This window comes from Xenopus laevis, chromosome 1L, assembly GCF_017654675.1.
Source record: "Xenopus laevis strain J_2021 chromosome 1L, Xenopus_laevis_v10.1, whole genome shotgun sequence".
Classification (NCBI taxonomy): domain Eukaryota; kingdom Metazoa; phylum Chordata; class Amphibia; order Anura; family Pipidae; genus Xenopus; species Xenopus laevis.
The window spans coordinates 91737276-91762976 of NC_054371.1; the positions used below are offsets into that span (position 1 = coordinate 91737276).

At 37.8% G+C, this 25701-nt stretch overlaps 1 protein-coding gene across 4 annotated transcripts in view; it reads right to left on the reverse strand.

Annotated features, from left to right (window-relative positions):
- arhgap24.L (Rho GTPase activating protein 24 L homeolog) overlaps positions 1-25701 on the reverse strand; it is a 366864-nt gene that overhangs the window by 91831 nt on the left and 249332 nt on the right. The window contains exon 1 of one of the 4 annotated variants that reach the window (XM_041591277.1): positions 24307-24658. The exons of 1 other annotated variant lie outside the window; for it this stretch is intronic. In XM_041591277.1, the coding sequence (XP_041447211.1) occupies positions 24307-24436 (130 nt within the window). In that variant the 5' untranslated portion in view covers positions 24437-24658. 2 more of the 4 variants (XM_041591279.1, XM_041591282.1) reach the window with 2 other exon arrangements.

Sequence of the window (25701 nt, forward strand, 5' to 3'; positions counted from 1 at the left end):
CCAGAAAGCAAGGCATACACATACTTAAACAGTGGAATTGAACTTTTTTCACCATTCAGCACACAGGCACTAGAAACTGACTAATCAAAACACTAAAACTAAAACTATTTGTTGTTACACATAACTAGATCTAGATCAGTGATTAACTTAGACAGTGCTTTCACTCTTTGATAAATATACCCCTTAATATCAAAAGCTATTGTGATACTAAACTCTGTGGTTAGTATAGATATGGGTATATATAATTTACAGTATGTGAAGGTATGGAGTGGTGTGTGTATGGATGCTGGGTTTTCATTTGGAGGGGTTGAACTTGATGGTCTTTTTTCAACCCTATTTAACTATGTTACTAACTATGTAACTGAGGAAGTCTTCACAGAAAAAGAAAACAGGAATGCTCTATGGGAAGAAGGGGTGCAACATTAGTTAGAGTTACTTGCAAAACAGGTGGTGAGTGCCTAGAATAGTTTACCAGATGCTTTAGGATATTCAGTAAGAAAATTCCAGAAAGCAAGGCATACACATACTTAAACAGTGGAATTGAACTTTTTTCACCATTCAGCACACAGGCACTAGAAACTGACTAATCAAAACACTAAAACTAAAACTATTTGTTGTTACACATAACTAGATCTAGATCAGTGATTAACTTAGACAGTGCTTTCAACTTACATGTTTATTAATTTTAATAAACATCAAAATCACTATAACAGCTGTTTTCTATTTATTTTTCAAGAGAAAAACATCATAATTGTTTCATACAGAGATATTAATAAAATGATAATGCAGATATAGATAACAGGGATTTGCATAAAAGGTTTCACTTCTAAAGAAGATGGATATCTTTAGAGAGTTCTTAGTGTCAGGATAGGTGTAATGTAGCAAAAGCTCATTAGCACAACATTAAAAAGAGTGATCATTTTCATTTCATTTGAAGAGGCAGGATCTGCCTTGGGGCCTTCTCGCCAAATGTGTAGTATATGCTAGAGATGAAAGCCATTGTTAAAAGGAAAAGTCTATAATGCTAGATTCACATCAATGAAACTTGATGAATGGAGTTTGCATATTGTTCTTACTTGCTGTATATTATGCAACACATGTGCACATGATTGATCAGAAATAATGTTTTTGGAATTATATTATAAACATTGCACCCCAATAATGTGTTGCCAGTAGTGATTCAACTGCAGAGTGTGGCAATGGTAAGTTACATCATACTATAACTGAAGTTTTCAGGCTTTATTGATACAAACTTTGTACATCTGTTTTGCTTGTAATACTATATTCACTGTGGAAGACATGGAATACCTGGGTATTATTTCAAGTTTATGTTCAGTTACTGCTGAGTGCTTAGCAAGGTCACAAGGGCTGGTTTAACCTTAAATACCCTTCCAGTGGTGGAAAATATGTGTCCTGTTTTGGCAAGAGACTGTGTTTCCCATTATATGCAGAGAGAGAGCAGAACACATATTAACCCATTCACTTACAAATAGAGTCTGGGGAACTTCATATAGTTTGTGTGCCATGTTTTATACTACCGCATCCCATATTTACTTGAATGAGTATCATAGCAAAATAGCAATTATTGGAAAATCACATTCTCTAAACCTCTTCCTTCCTAGCATGTATATCAAGTCATATATATCCACTTCTCATTTCTAAAGGGACATTGAGATTTTAAATGTGCATGTAAACATGTTTTCTATAAAATAAAAAACCTTGGAGGTCCCCTGGTGTGGGCCCCGGTCTTCTCCAAATCATTAAAAACACAATAATCAGCATATTTTAAGGACCACTTGTTTCCCTTGGAGGTCCCCTATGCTAGACACTGGTGTGGGCCCCGGTCTTCCCCAAATCATTAAAAACACTATAATCAGCATATTTTAAGGACCACTTGATTCCCTAAAACTTCTACAGACCATATGTGTTACTTCTCCCACTCCCCATTTTCAAGCTCATGATTATTTTCTGAAAAATGTGCTTCCTGCACTACCCCAATCCATTGTTACAAGAAAGTATCAAGAAATGGTTCATTTACTTATATGATGGCTTTGTTATATGTTCACCACTAATACTGGCAGGAGTGGGGTTATAAAGCTCAAACAGAATAAATGTAAATAGCATTGTCAATCTAATCGAGTTTTACATCATTGCTAATCCAATATATGCGAACAGGCAGTATGATCCTAAGGTGAAAATGGGCTACAGGTAAAGGGAAGGCGCAAAATCACAATTATAACATTTAATAGGGTACTGTCTGTTTGATTTCAAATTAGGGCTACAATAACCCTTTCATAGTAGTCAGAACAATTATTGTAAATTACCTCCTTTACTTTAGAGGTATCATCATCACTAGTGATGGGCGAATAAATTCGCCAGACATGAATTCACTGCGAATTTCCACTCTTCGGCGCAAGCAAATGAATTTGCGAAACTGCAGCAACAATTTGTCAAAAATAATTGACACACACATATATAATTAAAAATTATTCGGATGCCCATTCATTTTAATGCTTTTGGACTAAATAGTCCAAATAAAAATTGTCGCTCGAGTCCAAATTGACAAAAAATTTTGACGCCCATTGACTTCAATGCGTTTTGCAAATTTTTCGTCACTTCGTGTATTTCACTGTACTTTTTTCCGCAAAACGCCACAGATCATCACTAAGTAGCAAAGCTACAGTATCTTAACATTTTACAGGAAAAATGAGTACATATTTATGACAAGTCACCGACAAAGTCATCTGTCTACCCACGGCCGACGTGAGGCGAACCTTAACCAAGGTCAATCCACGAAAGGCTGCCGGACCAGACAACATTCCTGGTAATGTGCTCAGAGACTGTGCTGATCAGCTGGCTGACGTCTTCACTGACATTTTCAACACATCGCTAAGCCAGATGATCACCCCACATGCTTCAAGTCCACCACCATCATTCCAGTGCCAAAGAAATCTTCAGTAACCTGCCTGAATGACTACCGCCCTGTTTCACTAACCCCAGTCATCATGAAATGCTTAGAGAGACTTGTGGTGGCACACATCAAGAGCACCCTCCCCCGCTCACTGGACCCACTACAATTTGCATATCAGCCAAACAGGTCAACTGAGGATGCCATATCTTCTGTACTCCACCTCTCACTAACTCACCTGGACAAGAAAGACAGTTATGTGTGAATGCTGTTTATAGACTTTAGCTCAGCATTCAATACCATCATCCCTCAAAAGCTGAGTGGGAAACTAAGCGAGAAGGGATTGAGTACCTCTTTGTGCAATTGGATCTTGGACTTTCCATCTGAGAGGCCTCAGTCTGTTCGTATTGGCGACAACGTTTCCAGCACCATCAGATTGAGCACAGGAGGTTCAGCAGCTGGCGGCCTGGTGCAGTGAGAACAACCTGTCACTGAATGTGGATAAAACTAAAGAAATGATTGTCGACTTCAGGAGAACTCGCCCTGCTCACACAACACTCAACATCAAAGGCTCTACAGTAGAGACAGTAAAGAACACCAAATTTCTCTGATGACCTCAGCTGGACCACCAACACCACCTCCATCACCAAAAAGGCTCAGCAGCGTCTTCACTTCCTAAGAAGACTGAAACGGGCCAGCCTTCCGCCTCCCACCCTCACAGTGTTCTACAGGGGCACCATAGAGAGTGTCCTGACAAGCTGCATCTCCATCTGGTACAGTAAAGCCACTGGAAAAGTCTACAGCGGACTGTCAGAGCAGCTGGCAACATCATTGGAGCAGGACATCTTCCACAAGCGCTGTCTCCTGCATTGCACTGGACTCCACACACCCCTCACACGGACTATTCACGCTGCTCCCATCCGGCAGACGCTTTCGCAGCATTAAAGCCCGAACAACCAGGCTGCGCGAAAGCTTTTTTTCCGCAAGCTATCAGACTCCTCAACTCACTGCCTGCCCTCCCACTACATTCCAGACACACCTGAACTGTGAACTTAACTTTGTGAACTGTTAATTTATTTGCACAATTCTAAAGGTTTACACATGTATATATACAATTTCTGCCAATATATTGCACATTTCATGTTTACATATTTATTGTGTATTTTTAAGTGCCTTTTTTTGGGATATGTACTAGCTGAAGCCACGTTGTCTCGTCTCACTGTGTATTCATATATTGCTGAGATGACAATAAAGTTTACTTTGACTTTGACTTGAAAGTTAGAGAGGCCCTCAATAATCATTTAAAAACCAAAGTGATCAACTTCTTTATTTTTGCACTGAATTGTTCCTTTAACAAGAACCAAGCTTGTGTAAAGCTGGCCATAGACACAAAGATTTTACCTCAATATCGGACGAGCGAACGTACATCCTTATCTCCCGACCTGCCACTAAGCATTCAGACCAAATAAAGCAGTAAAAGAACAGATCAGCCGATGTTCTCACCCTACAGCAATCGTATGAAAGTTTATGTCCGACCAAGCTGGTGACAGTCTCCCACTGAAAATCGTCCGATCGGCAATACATGTAAAAATATGATCGGCAGCCGACAGAAATTTTCAGACCTGTCCGATCGACTGAACGACCAATCGGCATGGCAAGATGTCGGGACACTCCACACACGTTCCTAAAATCGTACGAATCAAGAATGTGCGTCTATGGCCAGCTTTATGGTAAAATATATTCTCCTTGTTTCTTTGTGGGTTTCCTCTCACATTTCAAAAACATCCAGCCAAGTTAATTGGTTCCTGATAAAACTGACCCTAGAGACCCAAGGGACTATATATATTTCTGTACATTGCTTCATAAATGTGTTATGCTATAAAAGATTATAAATGGATAAAAATAGACTCTATTTCATGTAACTATCCCTTTCAAGACATTAAATTAATATTGGATTCAATCATAGTCAAAGGAAAAAGGCTCTTGAGCTTCACAATAAGATTTAGGGATCAAAATAGTGATTCACAAGACAAAGGAAAATATACAACTCCTGTTTGTTCATTGCCATAGGGCAAAGTGACTCGTAAGAATGTGTATTTTATCCCTCATAAATCATTCAAAGTTTACTGTTGCATTTTGGAACAGAAAATAACATGCATTTATTGACTAGTATCTTTTTTATGTCAGTTATTCCTATTGAATTCTTTCACACAGGTTTTACACTTGCATAACAATAGGTCTGGAAAAATCAATAACTGGTTTTATGCAATACAAACATGAAAAACAATTAACTTTTACAATATAATATTGGCCTTTATAGAGCTACAACTTAAAACTGCTAGATACAAGAATGTGATAAAGGAACTATCTTTTCATGAGCATCTGGACTGATGTAAGATATCCAGCAGTGTCAGACTGGCCCAAAGGGATACAGGAAAACTCCCGCTGTCAGTGGGCCCTCCTGCTTCAAAACATTTGGCATATTTCATGGCATTACCTATTTCTATGAGAACAAAGAGACTAAATAGATTGAATAATAGATTATAGTATGCAAAGAAAAGAGACTAGCAGAATAGAGGTTGCGTGAGGAGAGGAATTATAATAGTACTGAGAGTGAGTCCCTGATCTAAGGTCTTTTAGTGGGCCCCTGTTCTAAGGTTTTTGGGTGGACCCCTGGTGTCCCAGTCCAACACTGGTTTCCAGATAACACAAACTAATTGCAAGTTATTGTGCTGCAATGCACATTGCACATAATTAAATGCAATTAGCCCAGCCCTTCTATTTGAATTGTCTTAACATGTCCCCCAAATTTTCACACAATCAGGTAAGAGTAATCTGATGGACAAACACAATTAAATTAGACCTGGATGGTGCAATTGTTTCATAGAACTGAGTATAACTACAGACTAGATATTAGATGGATTCCAACTTGAATATATTTGCAACTAATTTTCCCAAAAGTCAAAAAACATTTAAGGGTGGTACCAGACAGGAAGATTAGTTGCTCAGCGACATATCTTTTTTACTGCAGGCGACTAATCTCCCCGAATGCCTTCCCGCAGATCAAGAATACGAATATATATATATATATATATATATATATATATATATATATATTTATTATATTTATTTAATACACAAAAGCCATGTATATCTTGTAAATTATATCCTTATAAACGGTGATTTCTGATGTTATTTCTGTCACATGAAACTTGTGTATTATAATAAATAAAGTACCCCCAGTTGCAAAATATGAGGATATTAGAAGTTACCTTGGAGTTCCATGACCTGTATAAAAGCACTCGGCCTTCGGCTTAGTGCTTTTATATGATCATGAAACTCCTCAGTAACTTATAATATCCTTATATTTTGCAAGAGGGGGTACTTTATTCACTATATAACAACACACTTGTGGCAGCACTCTCAGGAAAAATATCTAAGCAGTGGTGCACGGCCTAAAGGAGATTGCTGATATTCTCCTCCAGTATACAAAAAAACACACCGAGGCAGCATTCACAAATTGCAAAAGTGTATTAAGTGAAAAGAATAAAATTACAGGCTACGTTTCAGGCAAGCAACATGCCCTTTGTCAAGCCAAAGAAAAGATTATATACAGACACTTAGGGGCCCATTTACTAAGGGTCAAAGTGAATTTTTCGAATTAAAAAACTTTGAATTTGAAGTAATTTTTGGGTACTTTGACCATCAAATAGGCCAAATTCAACTTCGAATCAAAGTGAAAATACTTCACAAATTCGACCATTCGAAAATCGAAGTACTGTATCTTTAAAAAACTTCGACTTTGACACTTTGCCACCTTAAACCTGCCGAATTGCTATGTTAGCCTTTGGGGACCTCCTAGAACATAAGTTTTTAGAAGACAAAGTGATTAAAATCGTTCAATCGATCGATTAAATCTTTCGAATCATTCGTTACTAAGTACGATCTTAAAAATCCTTCGACTTCAAATGTCGTACTACCCTATTCGATGGTCAAATTTCGAAGTTTTTTTCACTTCGAAATTTGACCCTTGATAAATCTGCCCCTTACATGGTCATACGCTTTTAACAAGGCACACAGGAAGTGACTTCACATTAAGTATCAAGCAATAATATATGCATGGTCTGGGCCACATCCACATTTACGTGTATAAAACCATTGCTCAAACCATAGGATTATATGGGTGATTCCACAACCTATTATCTGTTCATTTTAGATTAGGGGTCATCATCCCTCCAACAAATACCAAATTTATACTGAACACAATTGCATCATATTAAAGGAAAAGGTACAGGTCATAATCCCTATTCCAACCTTTATATGACAGGGCTTTTAAATTATGTATCCACCATACTTCCCGTTGTTTCAAATGTAATTCCCTATCCCCTCCTCCTCCCTCCTCCTGTGCCAAACCGATCCAAATGAATGCTTTTCGTGCAGCCTCTCAGCTCTCTGGGCCCACCAGCAACTCTCTGGTCTCTGTTTCTGTCCACCATGTGGTTCTCTATGCCAGGGATACGAGCAAGGGGCTTGCACTAATTCCCTACATTTTCTTCTCCCAATATGCATTTCTGTTTTTTTCTCCATCATTCCCACAATTCCACTCGGAAGAACTTTTATGAAAAAAGCCCAGCGGAAAAGAAATATACATGCAAAATGTAGCTATACTGATCATCTATATGCAGCGTAATTATGCCACCAGCATACAACGCTGCAAATACGTATATGTGCAATCCATCTCACGAGAGTTTGGCTGGCATATCAAAAAAATCTGGCATATTTCAGCAAAGTGTATATAAAACCTGTGGATCCTATAGCATTCAATAATATGGTGTTTCCTTGGTATTTTGGAAAATTGCCGCTGCATGGTCGATGGTGGCTTGCAAGTGCCGCTTGGGAATTTCTATAGTGCGTATTCCATTATTTTCAATAGGGATTCAGTTTGTGTCTATTTACGCTTGACTACACGTTTTTAAAAACGCAACATAAAAATGCCACGTGTGACCTCACCCTGAAACTAACAAGCCTGTTACAGGAAAATATATTACAACTAGAAAGGCAACACTGCAATGGAGGACGCAAGGCTGACTGTCTGTTTTTATGTGGAGGTAATACACACTTTTTCATGGTAGAGCCTTTACTTGGGTATTTATTTACGATTTAAAATCGTGGCCATTTAATCAGTGCTTTCTGTCACAGTTAAAGTGGACCTGTCACCCAGACACAAAAATCTGTATAATAAAAGTCCTTTTCAAATTAAACATGAAATCCAATTTCTATTTTTTATTTAAGCATTCATAGCTGTTGTAAGCTCATTTAAAAATTTCAGCTGTCAATCAAATATTGTCTGCCCCTCCTCTATGCCCGTGGCATAGAGGCGGGGCAGACAATTACTTTCACTTTCAATTCAGCACTTCTTAGATGTCACTGCTCCCCACACATTCCCCCAGTTCTCTTTACCATATAATTGTGTGGTCAGGGCATGGAGATGAACAAGATTCTGAGATGATACAAGGCTTTTCTTAATAACAGTGTCCACAAAATGGCTGCTGCCTGCTTGCTATAATTTTGAAATCCCAGACTGAAGGAATCAAGATTTAAATAATTTATATAGTGTAGTTAAAGTTCATATTCCTTGACTAATCTGATAAAATAGGATTTTGAATAATTTTTTTGGGTGACGGGTCCCCTTTAACAGAATTTGATGAATCATGACAGTACGTTCTGATCCTGGTTGGTTAACTAAGTCAAGTGGGGCTTGATGGGAAAGAGTCTTCTAAATAAGCAAAATATCTGAATATGTGTTAGTACATTTGTTTGTTTATGTGTTATTTGAGGAAGGGTGATGTGTGGGTTGCTAACTGAAAACACATTTTATATTCAGGTTATTTTTCATGATCATTTTACAGTTATACAAGAAACCCGTTGACATTTAAATGGCCTATGTACATTTACTATAATAGAATCAGCCCAGCTGTCACACAACTCTCAGTCAATAAAAACAGGAAATGGCAATTGCAATACAGATCCATATCCAATCAAATGCTCAAAACTCTGCCATTAAAAAAATGTGAGATCGGAAGGACACTGCAACAGAATAAGTATTCCTGTTGCATATACAGACTTGCTTTTTATTTTCAACGAATACTGAACTGAAATATGTAAAGGAGCATAATTTCCTTCCTAACATTGTAAGCCATATGTCTGTTTTAAATGCTGTAATAGTTGTTTGTAATGTATGTGTTTTTCTACTGGATATTCTACAAACCTTCTAAGCACATCCACAAAATGCAATTCATAACATAGGAATGTTCAAGCAGCAGACTGCCTATCAATCTGCTTTGTGTCATACTCAGCGATGAACCATTGAAACTACTAGTTCATGTGGTTTAGCAGCTATCTATAGCTGCAGATTACAAGACTGGGGATACTTTTGGGATGAGTTGTCTGATGAGCCACTGCAGACCACACAGTATTTGCTCTCAGAGTACATAGACATAACTGGAAAAAAAATAAAGTTAACAATTTGTGACACTTGAGTATTAGATATAAAGAAATGTGATTTTAATACTGTGCCTTCCTGTATCAAAAGACAATCCTTTTTTTTTTTCTTTTTTTTAATACAAAGACACCTAAATTTGTTTATTCTGTCAGGTAGTGCAGGTTTGTTACCCAGAATATTTGGAACCTGGGGTTTTCCAGATAAGAGTTCTTTCTGTAATTTGAATCATTATTTGTCTTGTAAAAAAACAATTTAAACTTTAAGGGGTCTATTTATTAAACCTCAATTTTTTTATGGAGGAGTTTTTAAAGAGGAAAACTCAAATTTTAAGACGAAAACATTTTTTTAGACATTTATTATACCCCAAAGCTGCTAAAAATCAGAAAATACTCCATCTAAAACCTGTGGAGGTCATTTAGAAGTCAATGGAAGATGTTCCTGAAGATATTTCTTGATCTGCACTGGTTTTCATACAATAATCTGAAAAACAACGAGTTTTTGGGCGACAACACTAAAAAATCTAGCAATTCATATGTCAAATTAAAAAAAATTTGCAGTATTTGAACTATCGCACAACTTTTCCTGCCCTGACTTTTTCAAGCTGATTTTCTAATATATGAGTTAAATTTGTGGATGGGAGTTTGGTTGACTTTGTTTTAATAAAAAAATTAGATAAATTCAAGTTTTAGTAAATACCCCCCCAAATGAGCCCGATGGGATTAGTTTTGCCTCTAGTAAGAATTAATTATATCTTAGTTAGAATCAAGTCGAAGGTACAGTTTTGATTTAGAGAAAAAGCATATTTGTTTTACATTTTGGAATTATTTGATTAAAATAGAAAAAGTAAAAAGAAATGTTCCAAAATTTAATTTTATTTGTAAATGTAATTGTTATTCAAAGCATCTGTCTATACTTTAACTGTATCAGAATCTGTTATCCCCTCAACTACTTACTCATCTGTGCTATTAAAAACACAGTAGCAGAAATCTGCTCTCCCTTAGTCAATTCTTACAATGCCTTGCAACACTTTCAGGGTCGCAGACGGGACACCGGGAAAAAACTTGATGGGCCCTGCTGACCCAGATTTGCTCCCCACTACCTTCTGAGTTGAGACCACTGCTGCCTAATCTCCCCCTAGCCCTGACCGCGAGAGGAAGAGAACAAAGTATACATGCACATGTGCCTGTGTATTCCAGTGTAGGGGGTGTTGCTTATAGAAGATGGGTCCCTGAGACGGAAGACCCCCCAGTCCAACACTCCACACTTTGGTGGTTCTCCTAGCTGAGACAGTTTTTATTTGTGCCCACTCATTAAAGGAAAACTATACCCCCAAAATGAATACTTAAAGGAAAACTATACCCCCCAAACAATGTAGGTCTCTATAAAAAGATATTGCATAAAACAGCTCATATGTAAAACCCTGCTTCATATAAATAAACCATTTTCATAATAATATACTTTTTAGTAGTATGTTCCATTGGGTAAACATATATAGAAAATTGCCATTTTAAAAAAGAAGGCCCGCCCCTGGGATCGTACGATTCACTGTGCACACAAACAAATCAAACAAACTATACTTCTTAGGTCACATGAGCCAATTTACATACAGAGTTGTGTCTTTTGCCCCAACACTTCTTCCTGTTTCAGTTAGAGCTGTAGTATGGTGGTTCAAGGCAAGAGATGTAAAAGGGCAATATTTACTTAAATATATATAACAGTTTGTTAAGATTCTTTAATATGCCACTTAATATGATATAAACTATCTGTTGCTTAAGTATTAATTTTGGGGGTATAGTATAAAGCAATAGTTAATATCAAATTAATTGATGGTCTCTGTTCTGCCTCAGAGATCACCTTACCAGAAATACTGCAACTCTAACTGTAACAGGAAGAAGTGTGGAAGCAAAAGACAGAACTCTGTCTGTTAATTGGCTCATGTGACCTAACATGTGGTTTGTGTGCAACCTGACCCACATGATCCTACTGGGCGGCCCTTACTTTTTAAAATGGCAATTTTCTATTTATCATTACCCAATGGCACATACTTCTATAAAGTATATTATTATGAAAATGGTTTATTTACATAAAGCAGGGTTTTACACATGAGCTGTTTTACTCAATATCTTTTTTATAGAGACCTACATTGTTCGGGGTTATAGTTTTCCTTTAACCATACTAACCATTTATCCCCATAATTTTAACATAATATTGACCCCCACTGTGAAATTGTATGTGTTTTGCCCACTAGAGGGTGGTAATGGTAAGCTTAAATATGGTTGAATGCTGATATGCACAAAGGTGAAAGGCACACGTACTCAACAGCCGAGAAAGCTTACTGTCAGGGCAGTGTTACTATGCAGAGGTATCAGATAGTGGAATACTCAGTGGCAGTGCCAGGCCAAATTAGAAAGACACCAAAGGCAACCAACCCTTGATCACAACCCCAGACCCACCGCCACAGTGATGTGGTGGGATTGATAAGCAGGGGGAGGGAGTGATGAGGGTGGCTGTAGGTATAACCGTTTAAAATGCTGGAATATGACAGTCCTTTGCATTTGCTGACATTTGAGAGGGTTAGGATTGTCTAACTACGGTAATATACTAACGTGGTATACTAATACATTACATACCAGGGGTGTATCATGTTTCAATTAAAGTGCAAAATCTCTGCACAGTTGAGTTCTGACAATGTGTTTACCCTGTTATGGTTACAGTGAGTTAAACATATGTCATTTTCTAACATCAGGGGCCCACGTGCAAGAGTGCACCCTTTAGTGCCTCTATGATTGCTACTCTCTGCACCAAGACCTGTGGCAATACAGGTAAGGCACCACACAGTGTGCATAGTAGTGATGTGCGGGTCGGAAAAAATACAACCCGCACCTGACCTGGACCCGCCCTCCCTCCACCTGTACTGACCTGCATCCGACTTCTGGGTTCATTTTATAGACCCGTGCCTCCCTGCCGATGACTTTACAAAAGGGATGGGGCGAGCAGGCGAGCAGCTATAAAACTGGAAGACAGAAGTCGGCAATGTAAGGTGGTGAGGGTGTGCAAATGGGGGTGCAAGGTTGGTCCGAACCTGACCGGGTCGGCCTGCACATCACTAGTGCAGAGTGAAAAAAATGGCAAATGGCAGGCTTTAAGCAACTTTGCACACTGCATTGTGTATGGGAAGTGACTTCTATAATGTTTAACAAAAACAAACAAAAATAAATGTTGCTAATGGCATCTGGTAACTATTTCCCATAAACTATTAGACCTTTTTCAAATTAATATATCAGGACGTTTGTTATCTGTACTAGTTTGCAACTCTTTAAAACATTGATAAACACCAACCTAAACATATTTTAACTCACAGTGAAAGTCGGTATTACATGATATCATCCTACAACATTCTATGCACTGTATATCAGTGTTTACATTTTCATTTTCTTTCAATCACTACTTCTCAGCAGAACATATTCATGATTCATCCTGAATATCATACAAGGCAAACAAGCTTTTTATACAGTTAAATACAAACCTACCAGTCAACTGGATAATGTTATTTCATTTTGGTTTACCTTAAATTAGAGCTTACAATTTTTGTACTATTTGGTACCAATTGGGACAAAGATGAAAGCCTACTTTGCAAAGATTAAAGTTTTGTAAAAAAAATATTAAGGGGTCAGTTAAAGGGGTGGGTTACGTTTATTTATTGTTTATAGTTTTATAGTTATTTACTTTTTTCTCCTGACTCTTTGCAGCTTTCAAATGGGCATCGCTGACCCCTCCTAAAAATGCTCTGGAAGGCTACACATGTATTGTCAATGCTAATTTTTATTGCTAATCTTTCTATTCAGGCCCAGTCCTATTCATATTCCAGTCTCTTATTTAAATCAATGCATGGTTGCTAGGGTAATTTGGACCCTGGCTACCAATGAAATTGTATTAGCATATACATTGAAAAATTTAGCTTTTTATCCCAGTTGCACTTGTCCCCAGGTTTAGTCAGTTACACCAGCAATGGGGGGCATAAATTAATTTAATCCTGGTGTGAAGTCATTTAGTTAGCATTTTCTATTTCTTGAAAGTGGCAAAATTGGCTGGAATTATTTTAGACCTTGTTAAAAAAGCCTGTTATTATGATAAACAGCTTATCGACAATGCTGATGATAGGGAAACATGATACTTTTCACTGTTTAGTAAAAATACACTAAACTATTTTACATTTGGCAAACATTCACATAGTTCTGAAATGTGCTTTAAACATATATCTATTTATTACAATAATTACAATATCCACAGAATATCCCTTGTTCTCCCTTAATGATATATCTAATATATTACATTGTTCTTTGAAATGGCAATGCTCAGCTGCAAAGCATACCACAATAAGCTTTCGGATCTGAGAGCAGAGTCTGTAACAGATTTATACAATAAACAATGAACCATTCTTACTAGAAACCCGCGTAGCTGAAAAGCTTTCACACAGCCCTAAAGTACAGACATTGCTTGTGGACCCAAGACACAGGCTAATTAAAATGAAATAAAGGACTTTATATGGTAAAACACTCACTCAGAAGACAGAAGAAGAATACAGCACAAGGCTTTCTGCTGCAGCAGATACAGGCAAACCCACTCACCGGGGCTCAGTGCTTTTAACGCAGTCCATTCAGTATTACAAGTAAGCTGGCAGTGCAGCTGCTGATATGATGAGTATGCTTCTTCTAAGCCCTGCATCTGTTCCTTGTATTTGCTCACTGCAGTTTCTCCTGTGACTCCATTAAAAAGGAATGGCAGTGACAACAACCTCCTCCCTTAGAGGACTAGAGGAAACACTGCTAATATGATTTTAGGTCACACATATACGTACAAAAACTGGCATAAAAATGAAAGAGAAAAAATGGTGAAAGGGGTGGAGGAGGAAAAGTGGACTTCACAGCTGCTCCTTTCTGAGCTATTCACTTTGAATAATCTTACATTCCAGGAAGATGGGACTGAAGGAGCACAACAGCTCCTAAGCAAAACGGAAGCCAGCTGATCCATTTGGCAGAGACATACCAATTTGAGCTTGTTTAAGTTATCCATGGTTCTTAATGTTAATACAGGTATGGGATCCGTTATCCAGAAACCCAATATCCAAATAATCCAAATTTTAAAAAGTCATTTCCCTTTTCTCTGTAATAATAAAACAGTACCTTGTACTTGATCCAAACCAGTAAATTAATTCTTATTGGAAGCAAACACAGTCTTATTTAATGTTTAAATTATTTCCTATTAGACTTAAGGTATGAAGATCCAAATTACAGAAAGATTCGTTATCCAGAATAGACAAGTTCCCCAGCATTCTGGATAACAGGTCCCATACCTGTAGTAAGCATGGTGTATCTTAGAAACTATTACAACTAATGAAAATGTAACAAAAATAAGAAGTATAAATATGTATAAAGTAGGTTCCACTATTGAATTATTTTTCCTCAGTGGTGACATCATCCTAACAATCTTTTTTTTCTTATTTACAGTCAACAAATAAGAAAATAAACAATATGCTTCATTTTTACAAATTTGCAGCAAAATTGTAAAAGACCCCAATATACACATCTTATTTAAGTTGCTCTGTTTTGTACAAACATATTTATTAGCTGTTATTTTCATTTACAAAGTGCTGTCTGGTTCCTAGGGTAATTAAAACAGCCAGATAGCAATTAAAATTCTAGGCCTGACAAGTTTGTATAAAAAATTTAAATATTAAAGAAAAAAACTACAAAAAAAGAGGACCAGTTGCAATAAAAAGTTAATTTTATGTTGAACAAGCCCGTTAAACAGGTGTTTCATGTGGGACTCCTTTTGCAATTAACCTTAATTTAAGTTTTCAGAGAATTTTATACAGTTCTACTGGAACCACCCTTTTGCAGCACAACCAAGCTATTGCTAACACAAGCTTTCCTTTGTGTTCAAAAGCTGTACAGATGCCAGCAGAATGGGAACATGCCAGCCACCTGTTACAGAGACAATACTATAGTAAGAAGGTTTCATACATTACTACAGATGTTTTGAAATTAATATCAGTAAATGTCACAACCCACCAGGTATGTTAACTGGTAGAGTCATTGCTATCTGTGAAATGGAACGTGTTGCTATGAGGTTCCATCAGTGGCGTAACTAGAAGTCACAGGGCCCCCTGCAAAATATTTTTTTGGGCCCCCATTCCCCCCAGTGTACTCAAATGTAAGTACCATCCTAACGTCAGGTGATTGCTATTTTAGCCTTACAAAAACCAATATAATTGCTAAACACAATTCTAGCAAAAGAGCGCAAAAGATGTAAACCTGAATAAAATATGGAGTCAATTGTAAGTTCCACAATTGAAAATCATACTTCTGCATGGGCTTTCCATTAACATACAACAGGGCACAACTGCTGCTTACAGTGGATATCAGAGAGAATCTGTGACAGAATGCTCTGCTATATAGATAGCTAGAATCTGGGCCATAAAGCAGGGCAGGACTGCTGCTTACAATGGGCATCATTTTTTTTTTACATAATACTTTTACTTTTAGATAATAAAGAACAGTGAAAATTGTGCAAATGTATAAGACTCTGATCTGTGAATTGCATTGACACGTTTTGAGAAATGAGAGTCAGCCTAACCACTATTATTGTACTATGTAACTTGTGTGTGTTATTTATGCCTTCTAGGAATACATCTGTGCAGGTGCTGCATCAAATGTAGCATCCTGCCAGTCCTTCCCCACAGCTTTACAGAGGATGCATGTTTCTCCCTTGTCAGCAGGAGTGCAGCATAGCTTGGAATAAATAGGATCGACTAGAATCGGTTGCATACAAATCAGCCTGTAGGAACTGAGCAGTTTTAAAGGCATTATAGACCAGAATGCACTATGCAGAATATGATGTACACATGTACTTGTTCAATCTATTATATAAATATGTGCTTGAAAGTGGCGTAAGCTTTTGGAGCAAATGTAAGTAAGACGTTTTATTACAGTAAATATACTGCGCACTATCATAAACAATAAAATTCACAATCATTATTCAACTGTGTGAGGGGTAAAGGGTTAGCAAAATATTCACAAATGCAAATTTGCATTACAAAAATTTTGCTGTTAGCAACCTATATAACATTAACCAGTCAGCAAAAGCATTAACAGGTAACAGGAAAAAAAATATTTTATTGGTTACAGCACCTGGGCAAAGATAGTGCTTTTTAAATAGGGGAAGGGGGGATGTATAACCAGGTCTAGTCACTTTAGCAACCAATAAAATATATGCATTTAAGGAGGTTAGCAGTAAATGCTACTTGCTTATTGGTTGTTATATGAGGACTAGTTCATTAGCAAATATTGAACCTTTTCTTAGATAACCCCGAAAATGAAAACCTTGGATGTCTACACTACATACCCCTCCATTTACACTACACTATACAACATACCCATCCATCAAAGTTTACCCTGCCTGTAGTAAAAATTCAAAAGAAGGACCAACTCGCCAGAGATCAGATGTAGAAGAAAACAACAACAGCAAAAAAATAAGAGTGTTTTTGGGGAACCCGCGTTGAAAAATGTGTCAGGCTTGTGATGCCATCCTGGTGCACATAATGAACAACAACCTGCACAGTGGAAGACGCTACCAAAGCTCTACCCTACTACTAGCGGTGATAGTATAAGCACCAAGGAGAGACTTTTATGAGAAGAATATTAACACGAACATGTGAGTGCAATTTTAAGCAAAATATTCATTAAAATTAAAGGTTTTTTTACACTATTACAGTGAATTATATTGTCGTTCCTGTTGAGATTGTAAAATGGGGGCAAAAGGCAGTTCCAAGTTGATCCAGGGACTAGTCTCCATTTTGGAGTCAGGAAGGAATTTTTTCCCCCTCTGAGGCAAATTGGTGAGGCTTCAGATGGGTTTTTTTTTGCCTTCCTCTGGATCAACTTGCAGTTAGGCAGATTTAAAAAAAAAAAAAAAAAGGTTGAACTTGATGGATGTGTGTCTTTTTTCAACCTTACTTACTATGTTACTATGTTACTCTATGACATGCCTATAAATAATTTATGCCAATTTCAAGTGGTATATCCATTCTAACCTAACTGGATTGCACCTGGTGAAAGCAAAGTATTTTGGGGTACTGTGGAAGTAATTAAAACATACACCTTGTCCTTTGATGAGAGAAATATTGCACTATATTATAGATCTATTGTTGTCTATCTCTGAACTGTAGAGTGCTGCCTCTTCCTTTGATTTTTTGACTACTGGCAGATTTAGAGAATGGGTTTATTGGAGCTGCCAGTAGAAGGAAAAAAAGAGTGGTGCTTAATGCAACTATGCTAAAGCATCAAGAACACATTTTGATTTAAAAACTTTAAATGAAAGTGGTGTTAGGCAATCACAAGATGCCTACTGTGCTTGCAGACGTAATGAGCCCTAAAGGAAAATAACATTTCTTAGTTTCTCTTGTGCCCCATGACAGCTGTGCACAATTTCACAGTCACTAGAACAGATTACCAGGAAGCCAACTGTGCATACTGTAGGCTGAGCATGTGGCCAAACTTAAAGCATGGAGGTCAAATGTATGTTTCCGATACACACTAAAGAAATGTGATACTGTGTATGCTGCAATGAACAGAGATTTTGCAGCATCGAAACAAAGTGACCTCTGATAACTCTACAAAGAAATGATTGAAGTATTGATAAAACAACTACCGGTATTTATACTGGAAAAAGTGTAAAAAGTGTTGTAAACTAAATGCATTTATATACCAGGACACTTCTTCAAACCAAACCAAATCAAATTGATGATCTCCAGGTTCATATTGTCAGAAAAGAGCCCGAGACTTAAATATAATTGCTTCATTTTAGCAAGGGAAAATGTTGGCCTAGTCATTCTGGATACAGACATGTATAATGCCTAAATGCATCTGGCGAGAGTGTTGTTGTGGTATAGGGACAAAGAAACAAAGGCGTATCTTGACATAAATCAAGCTTCCAAAGATATTCCACTTAAAAAAATTACTATGGGTCCAACATTATATGGTCAAGAAACTCATATACAAACACCCTACTGTGTCTCCAACACTGGATATCTGGTTTAAAAACAAAGAGGTATTTAAACTAACTCTCAGGCCTTACACACTACAGCCACTGAACTTACTGTAAAGCCAGAATTCCCACCAAGTCTGGACTCATTTTCTTCCTGGAATGCTTATAAAGGTAATCCCACTAGACTTAAAGAGTTCTTTAAAAAAGGGGTAAGGTTATATCTGGCAAATATACAAAAGAAGCTGGGATTACAGATTTATGGTGTTGCAACCAACTAACCCACTGTCTTAAGACATTGAGCTCATCAGGGTGGGACAGGCAGTACACAATCTGGGAAAGCATCCTAGAAGATGAACCCCAATAACATAACACTATCAGAGATATAAAATGTACACCTCCAGGCCTCAGAAACTTCCCAACCCACTTGTGAAGGAGCTGGGAAAAAGAATAACCCTATGTAACAATCTCGTAAACAGGAACCTTGTGCAAGGATCAAGAAGAGAGGTAGTCAGAGTCAGTCAAAAAGTTCTAGTCAGGCAGCAGAAAACGTAGTAGAAGAATCAGGCAAAGGTCAAAACTAGGATATCCAAAGACAAAGTAACGCTTTAGCAGGAACAGGTAAACTGAAGCCAGCTTGGGCGCTTAAAAAATGGAGGACTGGGCTTTTAAAGGTGCTGAAGATTCAAAATTGGCGCCATAATGACGTCATGAATGCTTGGCAAAGCAGGAAGTGCGCGTCTGCGCACAAGACAAGAAGAGGTGCGCCAGGAGATAAGAGAACGGGAAAATCTCCAGGCGCGTCTCACACCCTACCTGACAAGATCTGGACAACGTGATTTCTAGCATCCTTCATTATTAAGGTTTAGTTTCGGGGTCAGACTGGAGCTTTGGGGCCCATCCAAACTTCTTGGGTCCATGCACAAATGCCGGTGTGCACCATGCAAGTGCAGCGCTGCATATCTTTTTTTGGGGGCCAGCCGATCGGGGGAGCGGGTCTGGACAGCCCAGTCTGACCCTATTTAGTTCTCCTAAACAATCCTGCAGGGGTAATTAATAAGGAAAATTCTGCTGGCTCACAGGGTCAGCAGGGTATGGGATTAAACATAGAAGGAAAATGGAATATCTTTAAAATGCTGCTTAACAAATGCACATTTTCATGCCAATCTCCTCTTGGTTCTGATGCACATAGCCAAGCAGAGGTGGAAGCTGTATTTTATGAAAGCTCTCTGCTACTCGGGTGGCGCTAGGCCTTAGTGTGAGAGAACCAAGGAGAGAATTCTGGGTAAGCAAGTGAACCAAACGTTGTACTCGAATGAAGAATAAGAAACGTGATCAGGGAACAGGCCGTGTCAATACCAATACCAATACAATCAAGCAAGGCGGTACCGATTCAGGACACAAGAGAATAGTCAAGGTCACAGGCCGGGTCAAATACACGGTAGTATATCAGTACAAATCAGAATCTGTAAGAATAGTCAAGGTACAGGCAGGGATAAGGACAGGCAGCAGACAGTACAGGGACAGGCAAGGTCAAACACGGCATAAGAATCGCACCGAGGAACTAGTAAAATGGACCTACGTTGTGCAATGAATATTTGCCCGAGGCCCCTTTAAATATTTAAACTTTGCGTCAAACACAACTGGCGTGAACCAGCATCATAACCTGAAAGTGCGCAAGTGTTTGAAGATCCGAACGGCGCAGGAGGGACTGATTTGGCAAGCCTCAAGTGTCTCGAGCATGCCAATACCAGTTATGTAAAGTTTTATGAAGATTTCTGACTTCTACAGATGAAAAACTCCCATTCAGACAAATCCAAAATTGGTAACTATGTCTTTCTTCTCCAAATTACTGAGTCAAAATGCCTTTCAAAATGTGTCACTTTTGATGAAATAACTGAAAATTGCCTCAAAGCTTCCAACTTCTAGCATCTTATCTCCCTCATAGCATAATGTAGCAAGAAGAAACATTCTAAATACAAATGCCAGAGGTCCACTGAACAGTTTGATGTCCATTGTACATAGGATTACCAAAGTATCTGACATTTAAAGACCCCAAAATGAGCACATACAAATTTTTTCTGGAAGTCACTTCAGCAAATGAATAATCAACACATGTACTGCATTGTTTTTGCAGGGTAAAAACACAAAAAGATATGTTGACCCCCCAAAACTATATATTTTTGGAAAAAAACACATTCAGACAAATCCAAAATGGGTAACCATGTATTTTTATTTCAAATAACTTGCAATGCTTTCCCAAAATTGCTGGTTCTGATTAAATACTTGAAAATTGCATCAGCTACCATTTTCTAGCATCTTATCTCCCACATAGCATTAGGTACCAAAAAAATATGAATGCCTGAGGACTATGGAACAGTATGCATTGATTTACCAAACCATGTGGTGTACAAAGACCCCCAGATGCAAATAGTGCATATACATTTTTACAGCTTTGGCTGCTGCAGTACAAGCACCCGGTATGTGTCATAAGACCGCTTAACAGTATGGAGAACCTATAAAAACATATATTTTTTGAAGAATACACATCCTGATAAATCTAAAATGGGTAAATACATCTTTCTACTGCACCATATATTTTCAGAAAGTATACATTATATGCCCCAACTTTTGTAATGGATCAGCATACAACATCCTAAATATGAACTCCAGGAGTCTACTGAACAGGTCGATGCCCAATATGCATAGATATACCAAACTATGTGGTGCCCAGAGACTCCTAAATGGATATATAGCAGACAAAATGTACATGGGTAAAACGAAGTAATAAAGAACAGTGCAAAATGCAATAAAATCACTAAAATCAAATAAAACCACAAAAAAACAATGTTTTTTTTTCTCCTAGGGTAATCAGCAGTCAGAATCACAGTTTGAATATTTTAGCTTGGCCAAATAGGTTTTATGTATAGAAACAAACAACACCTACTCAGGGCAGAAAATACAATAAAATGACTAAAAATGCAATAAAATAGCTAAAAATGCACCAACGTCATCAAAAAGTATTGCTCAGTACGGTTAGTGAATACGCTAACTGCAATGGCAATAAAACATTTTTTTTCAGGCAAAAAAAGGTAACAAAACCCCCCCCACACACAAAATAGTGTAAGTGTTTATGCATGTGTACACTTGGTAAATTGCATGTTATGTACAGTACGTGTGTGCATGTGCAAGTGTTTGTGTGTGCTGTGAATGTGTGTGATGCCCCAATTCCCAAAAATGTATGTATGTATGTATGTATGTAAGTGTGAATGTAAGTGTGTATTAATTAAATAAGTATGTGTTTGTGTGTATGTAACACTAACCTGGATAGAGGCTGAAAATCCGGCAAGGGTTGCTGGAGGAGTTTCCACAAAGAGGAATAAGCCTTTGCCCAGGATCCGGTGGGGGGTGGTGCTGGGGGGTCCAGGAAGGGCTTGCAGAAGCAGGACATGCCTGCTGCTGCCTTGGGGCCCCTGGGTAAATGCAAACCAGGGGACACTTAATCCCCCCTCTATGCTCATTGCCTAGGTGGGGGAATGAGGGAGGACGGAGCGAGGTGCTCCTCCACTCCCCAACCAAGAAGTGCTGCAGATCATAGAATCTACCTTCTGTGGTACATAGATATGATTTGTGGCACTTAAAGGGTTAAATCATTCACGTTAGCTGGGACAGCTGAAACTTTTCAAGTACAATAAGCTACTAAAAAAGCTATCAGTTAATCTAACACATAGATGGAAAAGGTTATTGCATTGAGGAGTAGAATAAATCCACAATTCTTTTTGAAATATGTAAACAGCAAAATAAAAAAATGAAGAAAGAAGGGATGGGACCCTTATTACCAGAGGGGGTCAGTTGGTTCATGAGAAAAGGGGAAAAGCAAAGATTCTGAACTATTTTTCAACTGTCTACATAAAGGAGGCACCTGATGAAGGTTTTTCTTAGATCCATCTAGTAATATAATAATTCATGCATGGGTGACTCAGGAGGAAATTAAAAACAGACTAGAACATGTATTGGTAAACAAAGGTCCAGAACTGGATGGTATTCATTTGCATATGGTAGATCATAGACAACAACAGCATCATATCCCACTGAAACCTCTATTGAAGTTTCAGTTAGGTTTACAGGTGTCTGTGGAAATGACTGTTGTTTGATATTAACATTGTCCCCACAGAGATATTTTCATTTTTAATATGTTGCCAATAAATTATGCTATTTCACAGGGAATGTGCAATTATTAAAATTAGTCCCTGCTACATCACAGGCAGCCTAGGGTCTAACGTCATTATCACTCCAGCAGAAATCAAAATATTGAAAGGACAAACATCAAACACAGAAATTGGAATAAATGCATTATAAGCTATGTTTGTTTTTGCTTGGAAGGAATAAAAATGTGTGATTCTGTTCTGTCACTTACATCATTCACTCATAAGAGTTGTTCTGTTGTATTTCTAAGCATTAGTAAGAAAAAAATATTTCAGTCTCAAAGAGAGGATATACATTTTTTTTTTAATCTTTATTTTGGTGCTTGCTGCATTCATTGCAGATGAAGGGAAAATGTGTCATCTTCTGGAAGAAAAGGTTCCCTTAGAGAATGAGAATAAATTTAAAGCACCGGATGTTTTTCATTGTTCAATGTCAGGAAATGTTTCATACTACTGAAAACATGTCTCCTTGAAATTACTATGTAATACAATGAATGAATACAATATAATGAAACAAATTCATCTAATTCATCTAATTCAACCTTGAATGTCTATATAAAACCTGCCTAACTGCTAGTTAATCCAGAGGAAGACAAACATCCCATTTGAAGCCTCTCCAGTTAACATCAGTGGGGGAACAATTCCTTCCTGGACCAGTCCCTGGATCAACTTGTACCATGAGCTATCTTCCAGAACACTGTATGTCCTCACTTGCTAAAAAGTAATTTGACCCCTTCTTAAAGCTACCTAATGTATCAGCCAGTATGACTGATTCAGGGAGAAAATTTCCCATTTTCACAGTAAAAGAGGACCTACTGGTAAATAAAGCATTAGAGAGATTATTATATAACCCCCTTATATATTTATACATATTTATCATATCACCCCTTAAGCATCTCTTCTCCAGCCTAAATAACCCCAACTTTGTTTATAACGGAATCTTTCAATACCTTTTACCAGCTTAGTTGCCCTTCTCTGGATTCATTCTAATTCAGAAATATCCTGTTTGAGCACTGGAGACCAAAACTGCATGACATATTCTAGATGGGGTCTTCCCAGCACTCTGTAAAATGGAAGAATAACCCTTCCTTCCGCCAATCTATGCCCCTCAAAACCTTGTTTGTCCTTGCAACTGTTGACTGGCATTAATTGATAGAGCCAAGTTTATTATCTACAAGGACACAAAGGTCTTTTTCCATTATGGATTTGCCTAGTGTGACATGACCTTACATTTTTCGACATTGAATCTCAACTGCCACTTAGCCACTCAGATAGCCAGATTGTCAAGATCCTGCTGCAAGGATATTACATAATGGATGGAATAAATTGGGCTGCATAATATTGTGTAATCTGCAAACACTGATGTATTACTTATACAGTGCTTCAAAATATGTTGGAGCTATATAAATGCATGTTAATAATAATAATTACTTACAATGTTAATGAACAAGTAAAATAAAAGATGACCTAATACAGAACCCTGAGGGACCCCACTAAAAACCTTACCGCAAGTAGAGAATGTACCATTAATATCCACCCTCTGTACCCTATCTTGTAGCCAGTTTCCTATCCATGTGCAATTGACTTCAAGAAGGAAAGGTTAATACTGAGGGTGATTGCTGATAAAGGCATCCTGAATTAGTACTCACTGCACAGTGTCAATCCTGCCTCCCTGCTGTCAGTCTGTAGTAAAAGCACTTCCTTCACAAAGTCGGTCTGGGGGTTGGATGACGTAGGCAAAATTTCATATTGCGCCCACCCCGCTGCCTCAGGCAGCATAGAGACTCAGTACAATACTTTTTATCACTCTGCGCATGTTACAAATCCGAAGCTCTCCGCCCTTCTTTCATGACGTGCCCTAGACATATTTACATGCAAGTCATTCCTGGCCCCAGTTAGCCCGCACCCCCCAGCCAATAGGAATGAAAGCGTCCCGTTGGTATGAGGATGCTACATTCCTCTGTGTAATTTAATCTTGATAGAATCCAGATCACTGTGAAGACAGATCGTGATCTTTCTCTGCCCATCAGGTCTGTGTAATGTATGCGATGACACCCGTCTGGTGTCTGGGGAGGGAATTTTTCACACATGCGCATTAGTGTGTAATGAAAGAAGCGAACTGTGAATACTTTACAAAGATGGCTGCTGCGTTCTCCAAAAGGTGCTGGAAGTTGCAGACTTATATAACTAGTTAAACTAACAATCAGATGCATTAAAAACCATGCAATCTGCACTGCATACAGGAGGACTATTCAGAGGTAAAGTGGTGGCAAGGTAGCTTTCCTTCTCCTTTAACTTTTAGTATGATGTAGAAAGTAATATTTTGAGACAATTTGCAATTGATTTTCATTCTTTATTATTTGCCGTTTTTGAGTCATTTAACGTTTTACTCAGCAGATTCTCAGTTTGCAATTTCAGAAATCTGCTTACTTGGGTCCAAATGACTCTAGCAACCATGCACTGATTTTGATATGATAGAATATGAATAGGAGATGGCCTGAATAGAAAAATGAGTAATAAAAATAGCAATAACATTACATTTATAGCCATACAGTGCATTTGTTTTTTTAGATGGGGTCAGTGATTCCCATTTGAAAGCTGAAAAGAGTCATAAGATAAAGGCAAATAATTCAAAAACTAGAAAAAATTAAGGCCAATTGAAAAGTTGCTTAGAATTAGCAATTCTATAACATACTAAGGGGCAGATTTATCAAGGGTCGAATTCCGAAGTACAAAAAACTTCAAAATTCGACCATCGAATTAAAAAACTTCTAATTCGATTTTTTTTCAACAAATTTGGCAATCCTGCGGTCGAATAAAAATCTTTCAAATTTGAACGATTCCAACGATTTTTAGCGATTAATCGAAGGATTTCTATTGGACCAAAAAAAACTTGCTCTGGAAGGTCCCCATAGGCTAACATTGCACTTCGGTAGCTTTAATTTGGCAAAGTATGAAGTCAAAGTTTTTTATAAAGAGACAGTACTTTGATTATCGAATGGTCGAATAGTTGAACGATTTTCTCTTTGAATCCTTCGAATCAA